This window comes from Anser brachyrhynchus (assembly GCF_964034855.1).
Source record: "Anser brachyrhynchus genome assembly, chromosome: 6".
NCBI classification, from domain to species: domain Eukaryota; kingdom Metazoa; phylum Chordata; class Aves; order Anseriformes; family Anatidae; genus Anser; species Anser brachyrhynchus.
In genome coordinates, this window is record NC_137700.1 from 11263584 (window position 1) to 11281723 (window position 18140).

Sequence of the window (18140 nt, forward strand, 5' to 3'; positions counted from 1 at the left end):
GCATGCTTACAACATTGCAAAATGAAGTCATGTTTGAACACATGGTGCCACCTGTGTGTTGTCTGAATTTTTGCCTGTGTGCTGAACTTGAATTTGCAGTAGAGAAAGCCCAAGTATGTTTGCAAGTGGGTATCAGATCACTTAACCATAAGATTGAATGGATAATTGAAACCATGTTGATTCGATCCTGCCTGATCAGAGTACTGTTACCCGAGTTAGGATCTAAATCACAGGAGTTTTCAAAATTAGGAGTGTTCCTGGGGTAGGGTTCAAGCAGAATTGGGTAGCTCCAGCCAGCAATAGATGTCAGCAATTGCTGAGATTTGGCTTGGGAAGGACTTAAGGGGACATGGTGTCCATTCTTTTTCCCTAAGGTAAATTTCATCAGGGTCTACTGACTAGAATATATTAACTTTACCAATGATCTTCTAATTGGTTCTTTGCATTTTCTGAATCATATTCCTATGACGCATTGGATGTCTTAAAGATACCGTGTAGTCTGCTAAAAATTGCCCCACTTCCAAACTCCAGAGAGATTGACAGACTGTTCCATTGTTTGATGGTCTTTAACATCTCAAAATTTTTCCAATATTTATCCCAGTCACTTGTACGTTGAGCAGATGAATTCGAGTTACATATTTTGTATACACAAGGGACAGTTGATTCACATCACCTGTAAGAAAGCTTTCTATGTATTTGAAGCCTAACCTTGTATCTTCTGCCAATTTTATCTTCTTAGATTAAAATCAAGTTATTGATACATTTTTTAGAGCTTTACTTTCAAAACCATATACTTGCTGTTGACCTCCGAATTCATGTCCTCAGTATTTCTGCCTAACCAGTTATGCTTAATTTTCTGTTTGGGCATCTGATTTCTCTATCCATTTATAATATTTCATACGTGTTTAATTTTTGGAACACTTTTCCAGTTTATCAAGATTATTTTAAACTCTCACCCTGTTCTCTTAAGTGTTTGCAGACTCCTCTGCATGTCATCATCTGAAGTTTTGCAAGTTACCCAGTTTCGTTGTCCAAGTCAAAACTGAATACATAGAAATGGCCTGTATCCAGGACAAGTTATGATTTGACAGAGGACTATTAATCAATAATCTGAGTAAAGTTTATACTAACGTCATCTAGGCTATGTTCATCTGTTATGACAGTGTCTTGTAGGGCAATGTCAAAAGGCATGTTAGAGTTAAGATACATGTCATCTAGTACTTTCCGTACACTTACAAGGCCAGTTAACTTGTCAAAGAAGAAAACTGCACTGTGCTGATGGATTCATGATGATTTTCTATATTACTCGCATAATACTGGTTTAGTAATTTATTTTGTTATCAGTCTGGGTAACTGTAATTTCTAAGGTTCACCTTTCCACCGTCTCAAAAACAGACATTTGATGTGCTTCTAAGGCCTCTGCCTTGAATGAATTCCTGAAGATAATCATTAGCAGTTACAAGGTTTGCCCAGGCTGCTTCCTTTGAGGCACTCTAAGGTAAATATCATCAGGGTCTGCTGAACTGAATATATTAAATTTACCATCTGGTTTCTAGTTGATTCTTTGCATTTTCTGGATCATATTCCTATGACGCATTTGTCATCTTGTTTCTGAGAATCCCAGTGTTTTAATATTTAAAAGGATAGGAAATCCCTGGTGTGCAGGTTCACAGGAGGAAGGCCTTCTCACTACCCAGTGAGCAGTGTAAGAAATGAAGCAATGTCTCTGTGCACCGGTGGGCAACCTGCAACGTGATCTTTGCAGGGTGTACAAACCGCTCTGTTCAACTTGCAGTTTAAAATAAAAGTAAGTCTTCAGCTGTTACAGTTGATGGAAGGACTTTAAAATACAATTAATGCAAAAATTTTTGAGCCTGTGAAGAAACTGGACCAAAAAAAAGTGACCTGCTGTATCTATGAGGAGCAGTACATAACATCTGAAGGCTGGGAGAGCAGCAGGGCCCGGTACGCACTCCTGAGCACTGCTAGAGCAGTTTGCTTCATGTGGCCTCTTCCAGCCTTACTGGATTGGGTAGGAGAAAAATACGGGTGGAAAATAACTCTTTGCAAAATGGATATTTTATTAGAAATGTTTGTTTTCAATTAGGTAGTTGCTGGTTTTGCTGTTACTCTTTTGAGGGAAGGATGTTTTTCTGTCCTCTTTTTCTGTGGAAAAAGTCTTGAGTTTAGATTTATTTCTGTTAACAGAAGTGATTTTTTAATTTGTTTTCCTTCACATTTTTGATGAAAAACTTGAGCAAAAAGTAACAGTTGATTGGCTGGCTTCTCTAGACTAACAAATTCAGGTTCTGCGTCCTCTCGCTTTGGTAACCCACTTGCCGTGCTTGCTGACCCATGCCGTGTGGGCCTGCACAAGATGGTCCTTTGGCCACCAGGGTATGGTCAACACTGGGGACGTCTGCTTTCCATCAGACATGGCAGGGTACATAACAGTGTTGTTGCTGACTGGTAGAGGAAATTCAGAGAAGTACACTGCTGTTGAACTAAAGTGTAACAGAGTAAGCCTCGGCCTGCTGTTGGGACCCAAACTAGCCCAGGCTTTCCAGCCTCTTTAGTGAAGACATTGCAATCATAGATCAGCTTTCCTGGGCTCAGGAGTTTATGATTTTCTCTATTTCCTGTATTATCCTAGAGATTTTGTTTTGCATAATTAGCAGGATGTCAGTTCAGAGTTCTGACTTGACCACTGGCTAATGGTACCTGTGTATTCATAGCTGCACATTTTACAATGAACTAAGCATATGTTCGCGTATATGGTATATATGATATATATAAAGCATATATGATGCATTTTTTTAAGTTATCGTGCTCTCAATGAAGAGCAGGTGTATCTACCTTCATTCCTGATCAGTTTCAGAATGGGTAGTTTGATGATCATATGCTTTTTTCAAAACAGAAAATGGGAGTGTCCTTTCTCCTTTTTTTTTTAGGCCTAAGCCTGAGGCGAGTTGCTTTATGATGGTGCAGGATGGTACCTGAAGAAATTTAAATAATGTTTACACATTAATGGCACAGTGCTCTCGGAAGCCCTTAACAAGACTTATTTTTTAAAAAGGATCTTTGTCTGCTTCCTTCTGGTGTGGTACCCTTGTCTAGTGTGTACCTGTCAGTGGCTGAACTGTGGTGATACTGGAAGTAGGAAAAGGAGAACGGTTAGACATCAGTGTCCCTTGGATCTCACAGCAAACCACCAGTCTTACCTCCTATTGCTGACTTTTCATGAAGTGTGAAATATCCTGTTTTTCTCCTGTTGCTCTTTTCCTTGTTTTTGTTTGTTTTTATTTTTATCTAAATGTTGCAAGTTTGGACCCAGCCTCTTAATGAGGATTTCAAGAACCATCAGACTGTTGTGTGTAAAAGATTAAAGGTTGATCTATCAAGTTGGCTGTTTTGTGACTTATCAAAAATAATTGCAGCTTTCCTCCCAAATTATTTTTCTTTCCTATCTACAACTTAGTCAATTTTAAAGAGAAACAGGAGATAAAACAATGTTCTTCGGTTGTGTATTGTTTTATTGATTATCCTGAATTCTCATTTGATTCCCCTGAAGCTCTCTACTGCTCTATTTTGAGATTGAGAGGGTTAAAAAGGATAGAGAGGAGTCACTCCCACTTGATAAATTCAGGTGAATCTGTAATTTCTAAATTAATAGGAAAAACAACAACAACAAAAATCTAACCAGGAACATTATCCGTGATAATTCTTTCTTAAGAGAGAAATCTAATTCTTTACTGTTAATTAGGGAAAGTGGATAATGGAAGAAAGTTCAAAATAATAAGGTTCATGTAATAATGTTCAGTAGGTAGGCCAGAATACTGCATTTATTTACTGTCTGTAGGTTATCACGTATCTTGGTTCCTTACTGGTTTATGTTGTTGCTTCTTTGGGAAGTCAGTGCTGGGCACAGGTAATTGCACTATCACTGATTTAGAAATAAGCTTTCAGAATAGGGGTGGGAAAAGGATATGTTGTTGTATTGTAAGCTATTTAGGATTGGGACTTTGTTTTGCTTCACCCAAGGAAATGGTGTTTTGTTTCCTTTGGAGTTCTTTGACCACTGGTTCAATGCAAAGTGATAATGGAAGTGTTAAGAATAATGTTTTTATCCATGCCTCTGAGTCTGAAGTCATCCTGTGGAACCAGAAGGCAATGTAAAAGCTCTGCTGTGTATAACTGTAGCATAGTTTGCCCAGAATGACCACAGTATTGTGTTTATACTATGCAGATTTTTATGAAGATACATTCTTGGCTGATAGCTGCGTTGCTGGCTTGGAGAAACAGTTGACTACTTTTCATCCTTGACCCCAGTCTTTCACTTGCCTAGTTTAGCTAGTCCTACAAGAAATTTAGATTCCTTCTAGATCAGCTCCCGTTTACCAGGAGAAATCAAAAAAAACCTAACCAACCAAACAAACAAACAAACAAAAACCCTTCTCTTCGTATTTATGTGTTTGTCAAATAGGCACAGGCCTATTTATTTGAGAAGTCTAGTAAATGGGCTTTGCAATACTGTATTGTTGAAATGCAGCAACTGTGACACGGATCACAGCAGAGGAGAACACTGCATCAATGAGGAGGAGGGCATTTTAACCTAGGGGATGTGAGCCGTGCTCTTCAAAACAAGGCCAGGAACTGTTTGTGACCCAGGGACAGAGACTTAGGAGATTTTTTCATCACAAATTCTCAAGTATAGTGAAGTATATTCTGTATAATCTTTGCATATGGTCCTCCTGCACTACTTTCTGGAAAAGCTTTTTCCCTCCAACTTCAAATGAACTGTCAGGCCTTTCTTCTGGCACATGGTCAAATAACGAGATCACCAGAAGAGATTCATGTGTTCTCTTTGCTGTGCTTGCAGTGGGAACTATGGGAGAACAATGCCTCATATCACGTTTGTGCTGTGGATTTTGCAACAGCAGATTCAGTTGTCTAACATTAGTGCTGATAAGCAGGTTAAAGTAACTTTGCAAAGAGCTCAAGTAACCTTTAATGAAGCTTTCTTTATTTCCCTCTGCAGGTGGTTAGTCGAGTGGCAGCTCAGCAAGGATTTGACTTGGATCTTGGATACAGGCTACTGGCAGTATGTGCAGCCAACAGGGACAAATTCACTCCAAAATCAGCTGGTAGGAAAAACATTTTTTGGTATATCAGTGATTTCTTGGACGGTTATATGCTTAATAAATACTACTTGCTACTGTATTGCTTTTTTAAAAACAAAAAACAACCAAGTGTTCTGTTGTAGCAGTGCTGCAGATTTTAGCATTTCAATGGTATGCTGTTCTGAGGATGATTGGCTTTGGGAATTAACATTTTACCCAACTAGTGCTGTTCATAGCCTTGTTTGATCTTATAGATGAAGCGTAACTTCCGGAAACACTGATGTTCAATAGTATTAGGGAGGAAATGAGCATACTCAGACCCCTCCATCTTGGTAAACCATTGATTTTCTGTTGTATGTCAGCCTTTCTATATCTTTTATGTTCATTCTGTAAGTGTCTGAAACATCTGTTGCCAAACTTTTATTCCTGGACTGCATATGTCTGTGCAAAGAAGTACCACAGTTTCTTGTAGGTCTATTCATTCACTATAGAATTTCAAGCCAAGAATAGGTAACAACACTATTAAGATAATACTACGTAGCACTTTTTTTCCTAGTGTTTTATGGCAATTATCTGTTATGGTGCTCTGATAGGGTAGGACATCAATGATTATGATGTATTGCTATTGTTTTCCTGTATTGTTGAAAGTATAAAATGTACATGGGAGTCTCTGCTTCTCACATTGTGTTTTATTTAACTGGAGAGTTTAATTTTGGTTCTTTTTTTTTAGCTGATAAGTGTCAACATAACGTGTACTGACTTGAAAAAAAGGCAGATATCTACACTCTGGAATGGAACAGTTAACTTTTCTAGTTAGTAACTGGTATACAGTCCCAGTTTTAGAATGTCAGAAAAGGTTACCTTCCTCCGAAGTAGTAATTTGTAGTCAACTGATTACGTGTTGGTAACATTTGTTTTCATGTAACTTTCTGGTCCTTACCAGCCTCAAATTTATTTCACTCGTGGCTATCTTTTGTTCTAACTGCTCTAAGCAGTTCCTTGTGCAAAGTGGCTTTCACATCATGACATATTCAATGGACTAATTAATCCTTTGTATGGGAAGGGATTATTAATTTTACTAAATGTCCAATGAACTGTCTAATTTTCTTTTGGGAAAGCTGTGTGGAAGATAAAACCTTCAGTTGACCAGTCACAATCTCCCTTTTTCTGAATTTATAGCAAGTTTCTCCAATAGTTAGCTATCACTTCTCTTCTTGGCTTTTTTTTTTTTTTTTTTTTTTACGGGTTGTTTGAGGATTTCTTGCTATGAACGCATTAACTGAGACATTTCTTTCCCTTGAAAATATACCTAGTAAAAGTAGTCATACCTTTGTTCTTGGAAGTTCTTACTGAGTGTGGGTTAGTCTCTGAGGTGTGAGGTCTCTATCAGTGTGTTAGTGGAGGTAAGGTAGTCTTTGGATCTTTTCATGTTCTAATCCTTTTTGTTTGGAGCAGGCATGAGAGGATAGCCTTGAAAGCCACTGGTTGGTCAGTCATATCCTAGAAAAGCCCAGTTTCAGTGTTTCATTTATACAAATAATTATTTGGGGGGAATATCTGCCTTTTTTTTTTTGTCTAACTCACTACTCTAGCAATCCATACAGATTTCAGTCTTTCCATTGTTAATTGATACAATACTGGGAAAATTGTAATGAAAACATGAGCTCTTCTCTCAGTGTATTAAAAACCTTCTTTTCAGTCATTTGCTTTCCTTCCTACTTCCCAGATGCATGTACAATTTATTTTCAGTGATCTTACATGTCAGGTTTCACAGCTACCTTAGGTTAACCATGTGTATACTTGTTTCACCAATTGTTCCTGGGGTTTCATCATGCCCACCCACACCATGTTTTGCAGTGCTTATTTTGTCTGTATTAAGTAGTCAAAATTCAGGGCACGCCATAATGCATTTTGGTGAAATGTCACATGTAACACCTACTCTAAGGGTGTCACCTTCACATATGACCTGTGAGAGCTACATCATTGAATGGGCAGCTTGAAAGACTGACAGGTGAGGATTACAAATGTGAGATTGTTTCAGACTATCTTGATTTTTTTCTGAAACTGTTAATTTCAACATCTGAACGTATTAACATTTTCTGATTTCTAAAGCAACGGTGGATCTGCTCCCTCATTCAGTTATCATTAAAAAGTTGAGTGTTTTTTTTTTTAATTTTTTAAACGGTGCGTATCATTGAAAGCTGCCTTTCACGATTTGCTTAAGTTGTCAGGGGTTCTTCCATATGGATTTGAGTAACTCATTCTTTTCCTTGTTACATCTGTTGAAGACACCTTCAACACTTCTTCCAGTCACTTTCTCATGTAGATACCAAATGGCATTATTTTTAATGAATAAGAATGTTTTTCCCTTCCTCCAGGCTTAAGGGGAATTTACAGTGGCTTGAACTCATTCCTCCAAGTAGGGATTTAATGCCACCAAAGGGATAGCTCCAGAAATGTTTTTAGTCTGTGTTGCATTGTTTCTGGTGCACTGAAATATTAGGAGAAAAACAAAAAAAACCCACTTATCTAATTAAACCAAATTAGAGTAGGTGAACACTGGGGAAAATATTTGCACCAAACCCTTTTGAGGACCACTCACTGTTAGTGCCACTGTGCTGCCTAGGACAAGGCCTGTTGACTGACGTCCTGGAGGCCGGGACACCGCAAGTGACCCGTGGCTCTCGGGCTTTACAGCTCTGGTCAGCGCAGCAGGAGGACCACCCCAGGTCCAGAGTGCCAGCTAAGTGTTTGCTGGTTATCTTCTGTTCATCTGTTTCTCTCTGCTGGGCCCAGGTGAGAGTTAGGGTCCCCGTGGCCGTACCCGTACCCGATGGTCTTGGTTATCCCTGCTGGGACAGGGCTGGAGCCAGAGGGCAGCACAGCTGGCTGCTCAGCAGGCCCAGAAACACCCCTGGCTCAGGCAGTCAGCCCCACCTGGTTTCATGACACTTGGCTTAAAAAGCTGTAGTGGTAGCTGCCTGCTAACCCACCTCACATAAGCTGAAGAGGTTAGGCAATGATTACTCGAGCTGCGGAAGGCAGATCAGAGCACACCTGATGTGGGGAGATGGACAGCTGGAGCCGGGGGGACAGAAGCTTTCTCAGGTGGCATAGCCTTAGCAGGAGGAAGCCATGGGAACAGACCAAGAGCTGTCAGCTCTGTAGCATTTCCCAAACAGAACAGGACAGTCTAGTGTTCCTGAGACAGTATTTGATGTTGTGCTTTTTTGTCTGCTGTGTTTTACTTGGCCATTGAGATAGTCAACAATTAGCTAATGTGAATTGTTTCAGAGAATGCCTTGAGGCTGGAGACCTGTGTGGCATGAAAAATATTAAGTTGTCGTATGTGCTTTTAAATAGTAATGATGGTTTAATGACTGTGCCTTTTGTCTCTGCTTTCTGGTGTTTGTACCTGAAATAATAGCGATGCCTCCTTTTATTCTTCTAGCCCATGCTGCTGCATCTGGGCTGCTGCCTCAGCAGGAGGTCAAATACAGCGTTTCCCACCCTGAAGACAAATGACAAAGCCTTTAAAAATGCATGTCTCTCTTTTGGTGACAGCTGCTCCCCAAACCTTCCAAGGCAAATTCCTTTGCCTTGTTGTGACACCTATAGGGAATGGCACAGCAGGTTGGCTGCATGCTCATTTACTTTCAAACTACAGCAACCTCAGTTGCACTTAGTATGCAAGTGCATTGGTGTTTGCGTATTCCTGGCTTTCTAGCTCTCTGCCTGAGTTTTTCTTTCAGAATAGTGCCTGCTTGGGCATCTAAACGTATTTTGGGCATGGTATCTTCTGCTTTTGCCCTTCCTGTACAAAATTTTAAGTTATGTGGTAGCTTTATTTTAAGGTCCATTATTTAAGTAAAACAGAATTCACCAGTCAGTGTTTGTTTAAAAAAAAAAAAAAACTGTAAGGGAACAATTTTCTGTGCTGAAATTCAAGAAAACAACATCAAAAACTTTATCAAGCTACTGAACTTTATTGCTCTTGTAGCTACTTCTGCTTTTGTCAGGGGGCCAAGCTGAGGCCAGACAAGGGGACGACAGGATGAGATCATACAGGGAGCTTTGTCAGAAAAAGACAGTGTTCCCTATCTCTGTAAAAGAGAGAGGGAGAAAGGAGCCTGAGGGCAGAACCGTGCAGAAAAGGTACTTTAGCAATCACTGAGAAGCTACAGCAAACAAATGCCCTGATAGCTTGGACGGGCAGCTAAGTGTTAGCTGTTTGATAGCAGAGATAGCAACCCTTTTTGATAGTGGCTTGTTTTTGGTCCCTTAGGCTCTGTTTGCTGTGCTTTGATTTTATATTTGAAGAGAAAAATTATTAATACTCTTAATTGTATGTGAAATATAAAAGAAAACTTTATGGTATTGGAGGATTTTACATTAAACTTCATTTATTTGTTTAGCTTTTGTCATTGTAATATAACTGTGAAGTAATAGGGCTGTTCTTAGTGGGTCTGATACCAAGGCTGAGAGTAAAATGGACCCTGGGTTAAGGAAGGTATTTGCAGTATGAGAATATTGGCAAATGGTTGCGTTAAAGCATCACCAGGCAAGAGAGTGAGACCTACGAAGGTATGTCCTGATTATGGTGTGTTATCTGGCATGTTTGACTGTCTTGTTTCAAAATAATGGTATAGATCAAACAAAGTGTATTTTGGCATATTATTAAATCAAGCTTACAGAAATAAGAGAAAAAGAGAGAAGAGTGTGCAATACAAATAAGGAAAAGGTAGAAAGTAAGGATGATCTCTAGAGTATGTGTGACTAGAAAGCTAGATGAACATTTTGCCTGAGTTTCCAATAATCTCATATTGTCCGTGGAGGCAAGGCAGCTAGAAGGATTGCAAGTATAGAATGGAAATTGCTACAGCCAAGGCCAGTGGCATCCGTCCAGCTTGAAGGGACCAAATGATCAACGTGCCTGCATTCGGAAAGAAATAGCGTATGAAAGTTCACTCACGTGCCTTACACCCAACATTTTCAGCAATTCAGTCAAGTCAAAAATGGTCCCTTACGACTGGAGTCGAAATGCAAATAATGTACCTGTATTTAGCAGAGTGGGTGATAAGAATGTGTAGGCAGTTTTACGAGAGCAGAATAGAAGAGCTTTGCTTAGGGTGTTCATGAAGTGAAAGCGGAGTAGGGTTATGAGTTGTATGTAAATGCTAATAAATAAAGAGCTTAGAACAAGAAGAAATGTAAAGCTACAGGATGGCGTTATCACAAAAGTATATAGGTGTAAATTGAATAAATTACTGAAATTGTGAAAAATTGGATTGGCAGTTGGATTTGGAATAGGCTTTCCATTAGAATGACAGTGGAATGGGAGGGAGCAAAGGAAAGGAACATTGAAAATATAACTTTTTTAAAAAACAAAACTCAATAAACATATGAAAGGGACTTTATAATGTGGTTCTTGATGTAGTTCGAAGCTGAGTTATAAGAATCTCCTTTATTTGTGTATTCCTTAATTCTTGCTACATTTCTGTGCAGCTATCTTATCCAGTGGCCCTTAGCATTAGTGTCCTAAAACCGTCCACTTGACATTCTTCATTAGAATAAAGGCAGCACTTTCTTGTAGCTGTTACCTTTTGAAACTGCTTTTGATGCAGAAACTGACTACATTTCAGGTGATCTCTGGGTTTACTTCCCAGCTCTTAGCACAAATTCTCACTGTGTGCCCTTGACTGTTTCGCTGTCTGTTTTGTACTTCTGTAGCTTTGAAGCAAGGATAATAATACGCCTTCCAGCCACTTTTATTTGTCTGGTTTAATTAAACTCAATATTATGCAGGGCAGAGAATACCTCTTCCCCTGTAGGTGTATATCTTAGTGCCGTGAAGCCATGGTTACAGCTTGGGACACTTAGGCTTTGTTATCATAGAGATAAATAATTCTGTCTGGAAGATATGCTGGCAAGCCATATCTGTATTGCAACTAAGACTCTCTTTCCTAAAGATTTATAGTATATATACTATATCTGAATTGTGCAAGTCGGCAACTCCCCTTGACCAAAAGGAAGTACAGTTAGCATTGATAAGTGGTGAGCAGCATTAATTTGCCTGTAGTCTGTGACAGCCCCATTTTCACTGACTGCAGAAAAAGGGACCCCACGGAAGACATCCTAGACTCCGCAAATCTGTCTCACCTATAAGTTTAATCAGAGCAACTCAGGTCTCTAAATGAGCTGCAGTCTGGAAAATTATACCTCTGTCTGGATGGCTTGGCATGTGGCAGCAGTTCTCAAGCATCTCAAAATGGAGCATCTGAAGAGCCTGCAGAATGAGAGATGCTCTCCCCCTAGAACTTAAACTCAGCTGTTCGGTTTTTCCTTCCTCTCAAGTGTCTGCTGTTGATGCATTTGGTCTCCGTTCTATATAGAAGAAACACTACCGTACTCAGGGCAGATTATCATTATCAATAGATTGGCAATAGATATCATTTTGCTGGAATAGAAATTCGTTTTTGGCAATCACTGTTGTGCACTTGGATGTGTGTTTCTAAATGAGGTTGTATGACTGAGCTGCTGCCGCTTTTTTTCTGTCTAGCCAAAATATCAGGTGCTTTATCTGGCCTGCTCTTTTTGCCATTTGACAGGTCCTTGTTACCATGGTACTAATTTTGACTTTTGAGAGATGTAGCAGTAAAACTCTGTCACTGGGTTGGAATGTTTTTGTGCTAATGCCTTTATTGTAGCACTTAGGAAAATTGCAGAGGCTCAACTATAGCAACAAGATAGCTCTGTTGTTTTCTTATTCTGTGCTTGGGATTTTCATGAGGCTCATAAGTCTCCCTGAATGTTCGCTTTGCTGGGGATTTGAAGTATACAGTGAATTAGCTCATTGTGTGGCTCCTGAGAAGCATCTTTTCCTGGTGAGCACAACACACTTTCACTTGAATTGGAACTGGCATTCTCCACAGAAGATTTATGTTGATTTCTACTGCTGTTTTCTGTCTTCTGCTGAAGGGTCCTCATATGTGCTCAGAGCAACTGAATATTTGGTGGTATATACAAACTAGAGGTTGGTGTCTGTGAATTTTAATCTTTTATTTTTTGGTGTTGTTTGGGGTAATGTATCTGTCCCTCTGAACATGAGCTAAGTCACAAACAAAGTAAGAAGGAAGGCAGCTATGAAAACATCCATTTATTCATAGGAAAGCAGAAAGCTAAGTCTTCAGAATGGCATTTGCCCCTCACAAAGTTACCTTTTCCTCAGTTTACAGCAAGCAGTCCTGAGTGCGTTCCTTTTTGAGTTGCAGTGCATCCAAATGTACCTCGCTGCCAGGGCTTTTATTGGGTTGTATGTCGTGGAGGCATTCGGAGAAGTTCCTGAGGAGTCCAGCTATGAGAATAGCAGTTTGCATGGGTGTTGGTAGCTTTGTGCTGCTGGTCGACTGGATGACCAAAAGCATGAACTGTATGAACAGATCAGACCATCAAGCTGGCTCCAGGACAGCCAATTGTATCCCTGAATAAAATTGCCATTGCAGGGGTCAAAATTCCAGATCCGTTCCTAACTCCTGCCAGTTGGTCTGCAGCATGCAGGCAGCCTCTTAAGAGTTCTTGCTCCTAACACTCCAGCAAGGACAGTTTTGTTATGAAACACACTGGTTAATAGGCAAGATATTGTATGCAATGTTTCTCCTTACACAGAGAAATTTCCATACTGAGAAGTCTTACTGAACAAGTGTTTTAATGTTTCATCCTTTGTAATGCTCACATTCAAATACACCTGTTAAAGTATACTGATAGCAAGGCATTTAAATAAGTTCTACGCGATAAAATGTGTTCATTTAAGTATCAGTGTAAGACTGATCAACAAATCGTAAGGATTCATCGTTTGAGATTGCTCTAATTTGTATTAGTCTTTGTGCCTCTTCATGAGAGGGAATTCAGGGAGAAAGACCAGAGAATAACAGAAAAGGGATCTGAAGAGTGCTTATTAAGTAATATATTCCCCAAACAAATGCGGTATTGTTCCTTACAACGTGTGCTCTTTTCCTGAGCAGTTCAATAAAGGTTGGAATGTTCATGTTTGATAAAGCTTCTAGATCAGTTCCATTTTATGGGTTATTTTTGTCTCAACTTATTTCAGTTTTTAATTACTCATGTTAAAAAAAAAACACGTCAAAATGGGTTTCGTCTGCAGGTTTTCCAGATGCTGAGGTAAATATTCTTTTTTTTTTTTGATTATGTGATTAAAATTGCAAGGGTATTTGTTTCTCATTGTGAATTTTCTTTTTCAATGTCCTAATAAATCCACTTTTTCCTCAGTTATTCCTGACACATCTGTACATGCTAAATCATGTTTTCTAGCAGTTACCAGTAACACCTGGCTTGAGGAATACATGCAAGAAATGAGATGTCATTCAAAAAAAACTGTCATGAAGTTCAGTAGCTTAACAGTAATACAACCCAAATGGTGGGGATCTGAAATTAGAAACTTGGTTGTTCTGAATCATATTTCTGTGACTTAATCCAGGCTTTTATCAAAGTCTACATATGAAGTCCAAGAAACAAGTATGTGATAGTGAACATGTCTCTGGTCCTCTAAGATGCCTCTGTACACACAGGTGTTGCGGGAGACTGGGCTCGTAGCATTTCTTAATGTAGTGGAAGGAAAAAAATTATCAAGTGGGAAGGCACCTGGACATTGTGCAGTCATAAGCAAATCTCCTTGACTCTTATCTGTCTGTGTAGTAAGTATCTCTGTTGTACCTATGCTTTGTTGTTGTGAATATGCATTTCTTTTGTGCACAAAAAACATAGTTTTTTTCTTCTCTATCTGCTTGATTTTAGAGGTTCACTCTCACGCTTTTGTACTTAAGCAAAACTTCAAGTACTAGTATTTCATGTAGAAACTTAGGTTCTTCATGTAGAAACTTAGCTTCTGTGAAATATGTGATCAAACTAACGATTAAGTGCAGCCTCATTCAATATATTCCTTATTTCTTTGAGAAATATCTGCATTCCAAGTGTGCTGGGGTTACCCATTTTAAGTGGACAGAAAAAGTTATGGAATTTTATATATCTCCTGTCTGCCTATGTTGTCATTTCCCAGAGTCCTGTGCAGGGCTCTGTAGATTGCAACCTGCAGTCGTGCATGCTGATCCTCAGTTTGGGGTTCACAAACTGGTTTAAAATGTGCATCTTCTAAAGAGAGCTCTCACAGGAAACATAAATTTAAATATTTTTAAAGGCAAATATTACTGACTTGGCTTTGAACTCAATAATAGAAAGATGAACAGGGGCTGCTCCTGAGGATATAAACTGAACAGTGAACATCTGCGTACAAAGCAGGGTATTTGCTTCTTGTGTGATAGTCTCCCCTATGATCGTCTGGTCAGGCCCAAATGACATTAATCTTGCTCACTCTGGAAGATATTGTCTTTCCATCATAGAAAAAACAAATGAAATTATTTAGTGTATTTACTACGGAAGCAATTTCAATTAAGACAGAGAACCAGAGAGACCTCTAGGTTCTCAGTGTGAAAAATGACTCACTGATGGTCTGAAATGAGATTGGGAGATGTAAATTGTTGGAAATTTATAACAGTTGCTGCCTCCCACTGGGAATGTTGGAGTGGTCCTAGTGGTCCTTGAAAAGCCAGATACCACTGCAAGCAGAAAGGGATTTTGCTTTAAAGGTCTCCTAGTATTACAGCCGAGTGTGTTTGTTTCAAATAATTAGCAGTAACTACAGTAACTGTGACTCAAAACCAAAAAACAACAACAAGGAATTGGAGTTGTCAGTGTTGTACTGTCTTGAGAGCAAAAGCAAAGACTTAGGGTAGATTTTTATTAGAACCAAAATTGTGTAGAGTTCCTTTCTCCGTTCTGTTATGACCTTTGACATTCTTTGTCAGACAGGAAATTGTTTTTAAATTCTGATTAAAAATTTTACTCAATTTAGATAAATAAATATCAGGTTCTTAAGATGAGCATCATTGTAAGCTGGAGAAAGATCAGACTGGCATTGCAGTCCAGCAACATTGAGAACACAAGTAAGAAACAAATTAATTAGTCTTTAATTTTGTGAAAAAATGCGTATGTAAAGTCACAGTTTTTGAGTGGAGCAAATTCTGTGTTCATCTGTGTTTTTTTTCCCAATATTGGCCCCAGCCTGCAGTGCCAGAGGAAGAAGGCAGATGCTCCTCAGGCAAGGCGGTGGCAGGACAGTACGCTAGCTGCAGCTCGGGGAGCTCCTGCCCCTGCGCTGCTCGCGGATATATCTGAACAGCTGGGTGAAGCTGGGGGCTGATCTGCCTGATGGGGGTGGAAAGAAGTGGTGTGTTGCCTGTTTGTGTTGTGTAAAAGCAAGATCAGCTCCCATGCACAATCATTCGGTGCCTCTAAAGGAAAAGCAAGTCATGGTGTGAAGTAAGAATCATGTCTGAGAGCAAAGTCCATAAGGCTGTGACGCACAGTTGGTGAATCATCAAACTGCTGTTGCAGGCTCAATGGGATTCTTTGGTTATTGATTATATGGTAACTCTGACACATGCCAAACTTCAAGCTTAGTTCAAACTGTGGATTTATTGCTAATATAAGAACCCAAATCATGTATCTGAGCAAAGCAATCAGCTGGGCACAGTTCAGCAGCCAATCTTCCTGGACAGTCCTTGGTAAGAGTTAGGCTTTAAACAGAACCCAGCCCTTCTGGAGGACAACAGAGTGGTTTTCAGCATCCCTTGAGAGCAGCTACGTATGCATAGGCATTTCAGCATTTTTCTTTGCCTGTAATGTGTGGAGTAGGAGACGTTGAAGGTGATGTTAGAAAAACAGAGGGGAAATCCTAACTACATCGTCTGTCTTGGCACAGTCCCTTCTGGTTCAGCCAGCGCTACAGACTGCCAGACTTCTGCAGTTAAAAGTATGTTGTGTGTTCTTCCTTTCTTCTTGGTTTGGTAGAATTCGCATAATAGTGCATCAGTGACAAATGTATGGTTTCCCTCACAGAGTGGAAGACTGAGAATGTGGGGAGGGTTATGTTTTCAAATTGATGGAGGGTGACCCCCTTAATCAACCAGATCATCTTAAAGTATAGATAAAGATGGTAATAACCTCTCAGGAGATTTCTTTAAAGTCTCCAGAAAGCTAATACTGATCCATGGCTGACAGTCTGTGTGTGATGCAGATGATTCTGGAGAGGAACTTTTTAGATAAGGAAATATAAGTAAACAGAGGATCTGGAAGGTATGTGTATCTATTGTGAAGTACATATATTTGGACTGTGATTTGAAAATATATCGAATACTTGGAATGATCTGGTATTTATTACATGTGTAGTCCCATGAAACGATTTAATCTGCAGGTGCCATTTAGTCTACAGAAGGGGAAAAGTCCCTAAGGGATCATTGTTCCATTGTCATATTTATTTGCATAGGTGCTGTTTTTATCTGCCTTTCATCTCTCTGTCCAAAACTCTTTACTTATCATGAGGTCAATAAAGCTATAAAGGTCACAGAGAGATTGAAAATACAAAGCTATGCTTGAGAAAGCTCATGAATGCAAAAACAGCTGTCTTCTGCAGCAAAGTTGAAATTGCTAAAGCTACTTTTTAAGTTTTCATGTCTAGAAGCATAATTTCTTAGTGATGCCTTTTCTGAAACTTGTAAATCTCCGTTTCTCTGGAGAGAAAGCCTCGACTGCTGCCTGCATAGGATGGTGAAAAACAGTATATTTGGTATTTTCAGTGTGTCCAGACTGAACGTCATCAGTCCTGCACATCAAAGAGTATCCATTCTTCTGGCAGGTGTTTATATGTTTAGAGTTTTTAAAGCAGAACAGTAGCAATGACAGAGTTGAAATAGGTCTACTTCTTTTTCTAAGGCAGCAAAAAGATAGGGCATGAAGAAGGGAGAGGTCATAATATAAGAGCAGAGGAAAAGGACAGCGCATGCCTGCTCTGCCTATAAAGCTGGTGAATTCTTGGCATGTGAATTAGTGTGGGAGAGTCTGAAATTAGAAGGGGATAGAGTGAAATTAGAAATTTTAGGATGAAAAATCCAGATGTGCATAGGGAAACCTGATCGTTTGGTAATGCCATATCCAAGATAGTGGGAATGGGATGGTGAAGTTTTATGCACTTAGCAGGTAATAATGCGGTTCACATTATGGCATACACAGGTTAATAAGTAAATAATGCTCCCATAACTAAAATTACTAGATAAACTAATTTTTCCCTACATCTCCTTCAACCCCAAAATGTCACCTTATCTTTACAAATTGAACTGTTTTAAAAGAATTGTATTAGTTCTGCCACTTAAAGCAAATTGCTTTAATAATCCAACTGGCTTGTTCTTATTCTGTTCTCTTGTCTCCATTCATACTCTCGAAGTACATGAATAGTTAATTTCTTATAATGTTCAGCTTTCTTTTCAGTATAGTTTGAGGCTGGACCTTTTAAAACTTTTTCTAATGCTATTTTTAAAGCAGAACTTCAGGTATGAGCCCGCAGTTTTTGAGTAAGCGAAGGACTAGTCATCTCTCTGCACGCACACCATTGCAAGTTAGGTTTCTAAAAAATCACAAAATCCATGGGATTTCTGATTGATATGTTTCAAAGTATACTTACCAGTACAATTAATGCTAAATGCACAACAAATCCATGGCGGTACCACTTGCTTGGCACAGCTGAGGCACCTGACAGTCACTCCATTAGTGGTACGCTGCCATGCAGCGTAGTGTCCCACTGTGCATTGCATTATCTTGGTACAGAGGATATGGAAACCCCACAGCGAGCTTTGTAGATTAGGATTGTGCTATACAGCAGAGAGTCTTCATAAAGAAGTACTCCTGGATTCCGTGTTTATTTTGAGTATTTTTCTCTGTAGTGCTTTTCGTAGGTCTCAACTGTGTAAAAATACGAGTAGCCAGAAGTGAAGTCATTTCTTGGTGTTCTTTGTTTTTCTCTTCCCCCCTCACCTCTGTACCCTTCCAAATCCACCTTTAATTGTGGCAGCCTCCAGTTAATAATGTCTGTCACGTGTTCCAGGTTTTAAAAGG

General features: G+C 39.4%; 1 protein-coding gene across 17 annotated transcripts in view; it reads left to right on the forward strand.

Moving 5' to 3' along the window:
- Window positions 1-18140, forward strand: part of ZMIZ1 (zinc finger MIZ-type containing 1) — a 353591-nt gene that overhangs the window by 218248 nt on the left and 117203 nt on the right. For all 17 annotated transcript variants that reach the window (XR_013953115.1, XM_080598347.1, XM_080598336.1 and 14 more), the window contains one exon: window positions 5039-5144. Coding sequence is in view for 16 of the 17 variants with exons in the window: in XM_080598347.1 (XP_080454473.1) it covers window positions 5039-5144 (106 nt within the window). In the remaining variant the exon portion in view is untranslated. The remainder of the gene's footprint in view (window positions 1-5038; window positions 5145-18140) is intronic.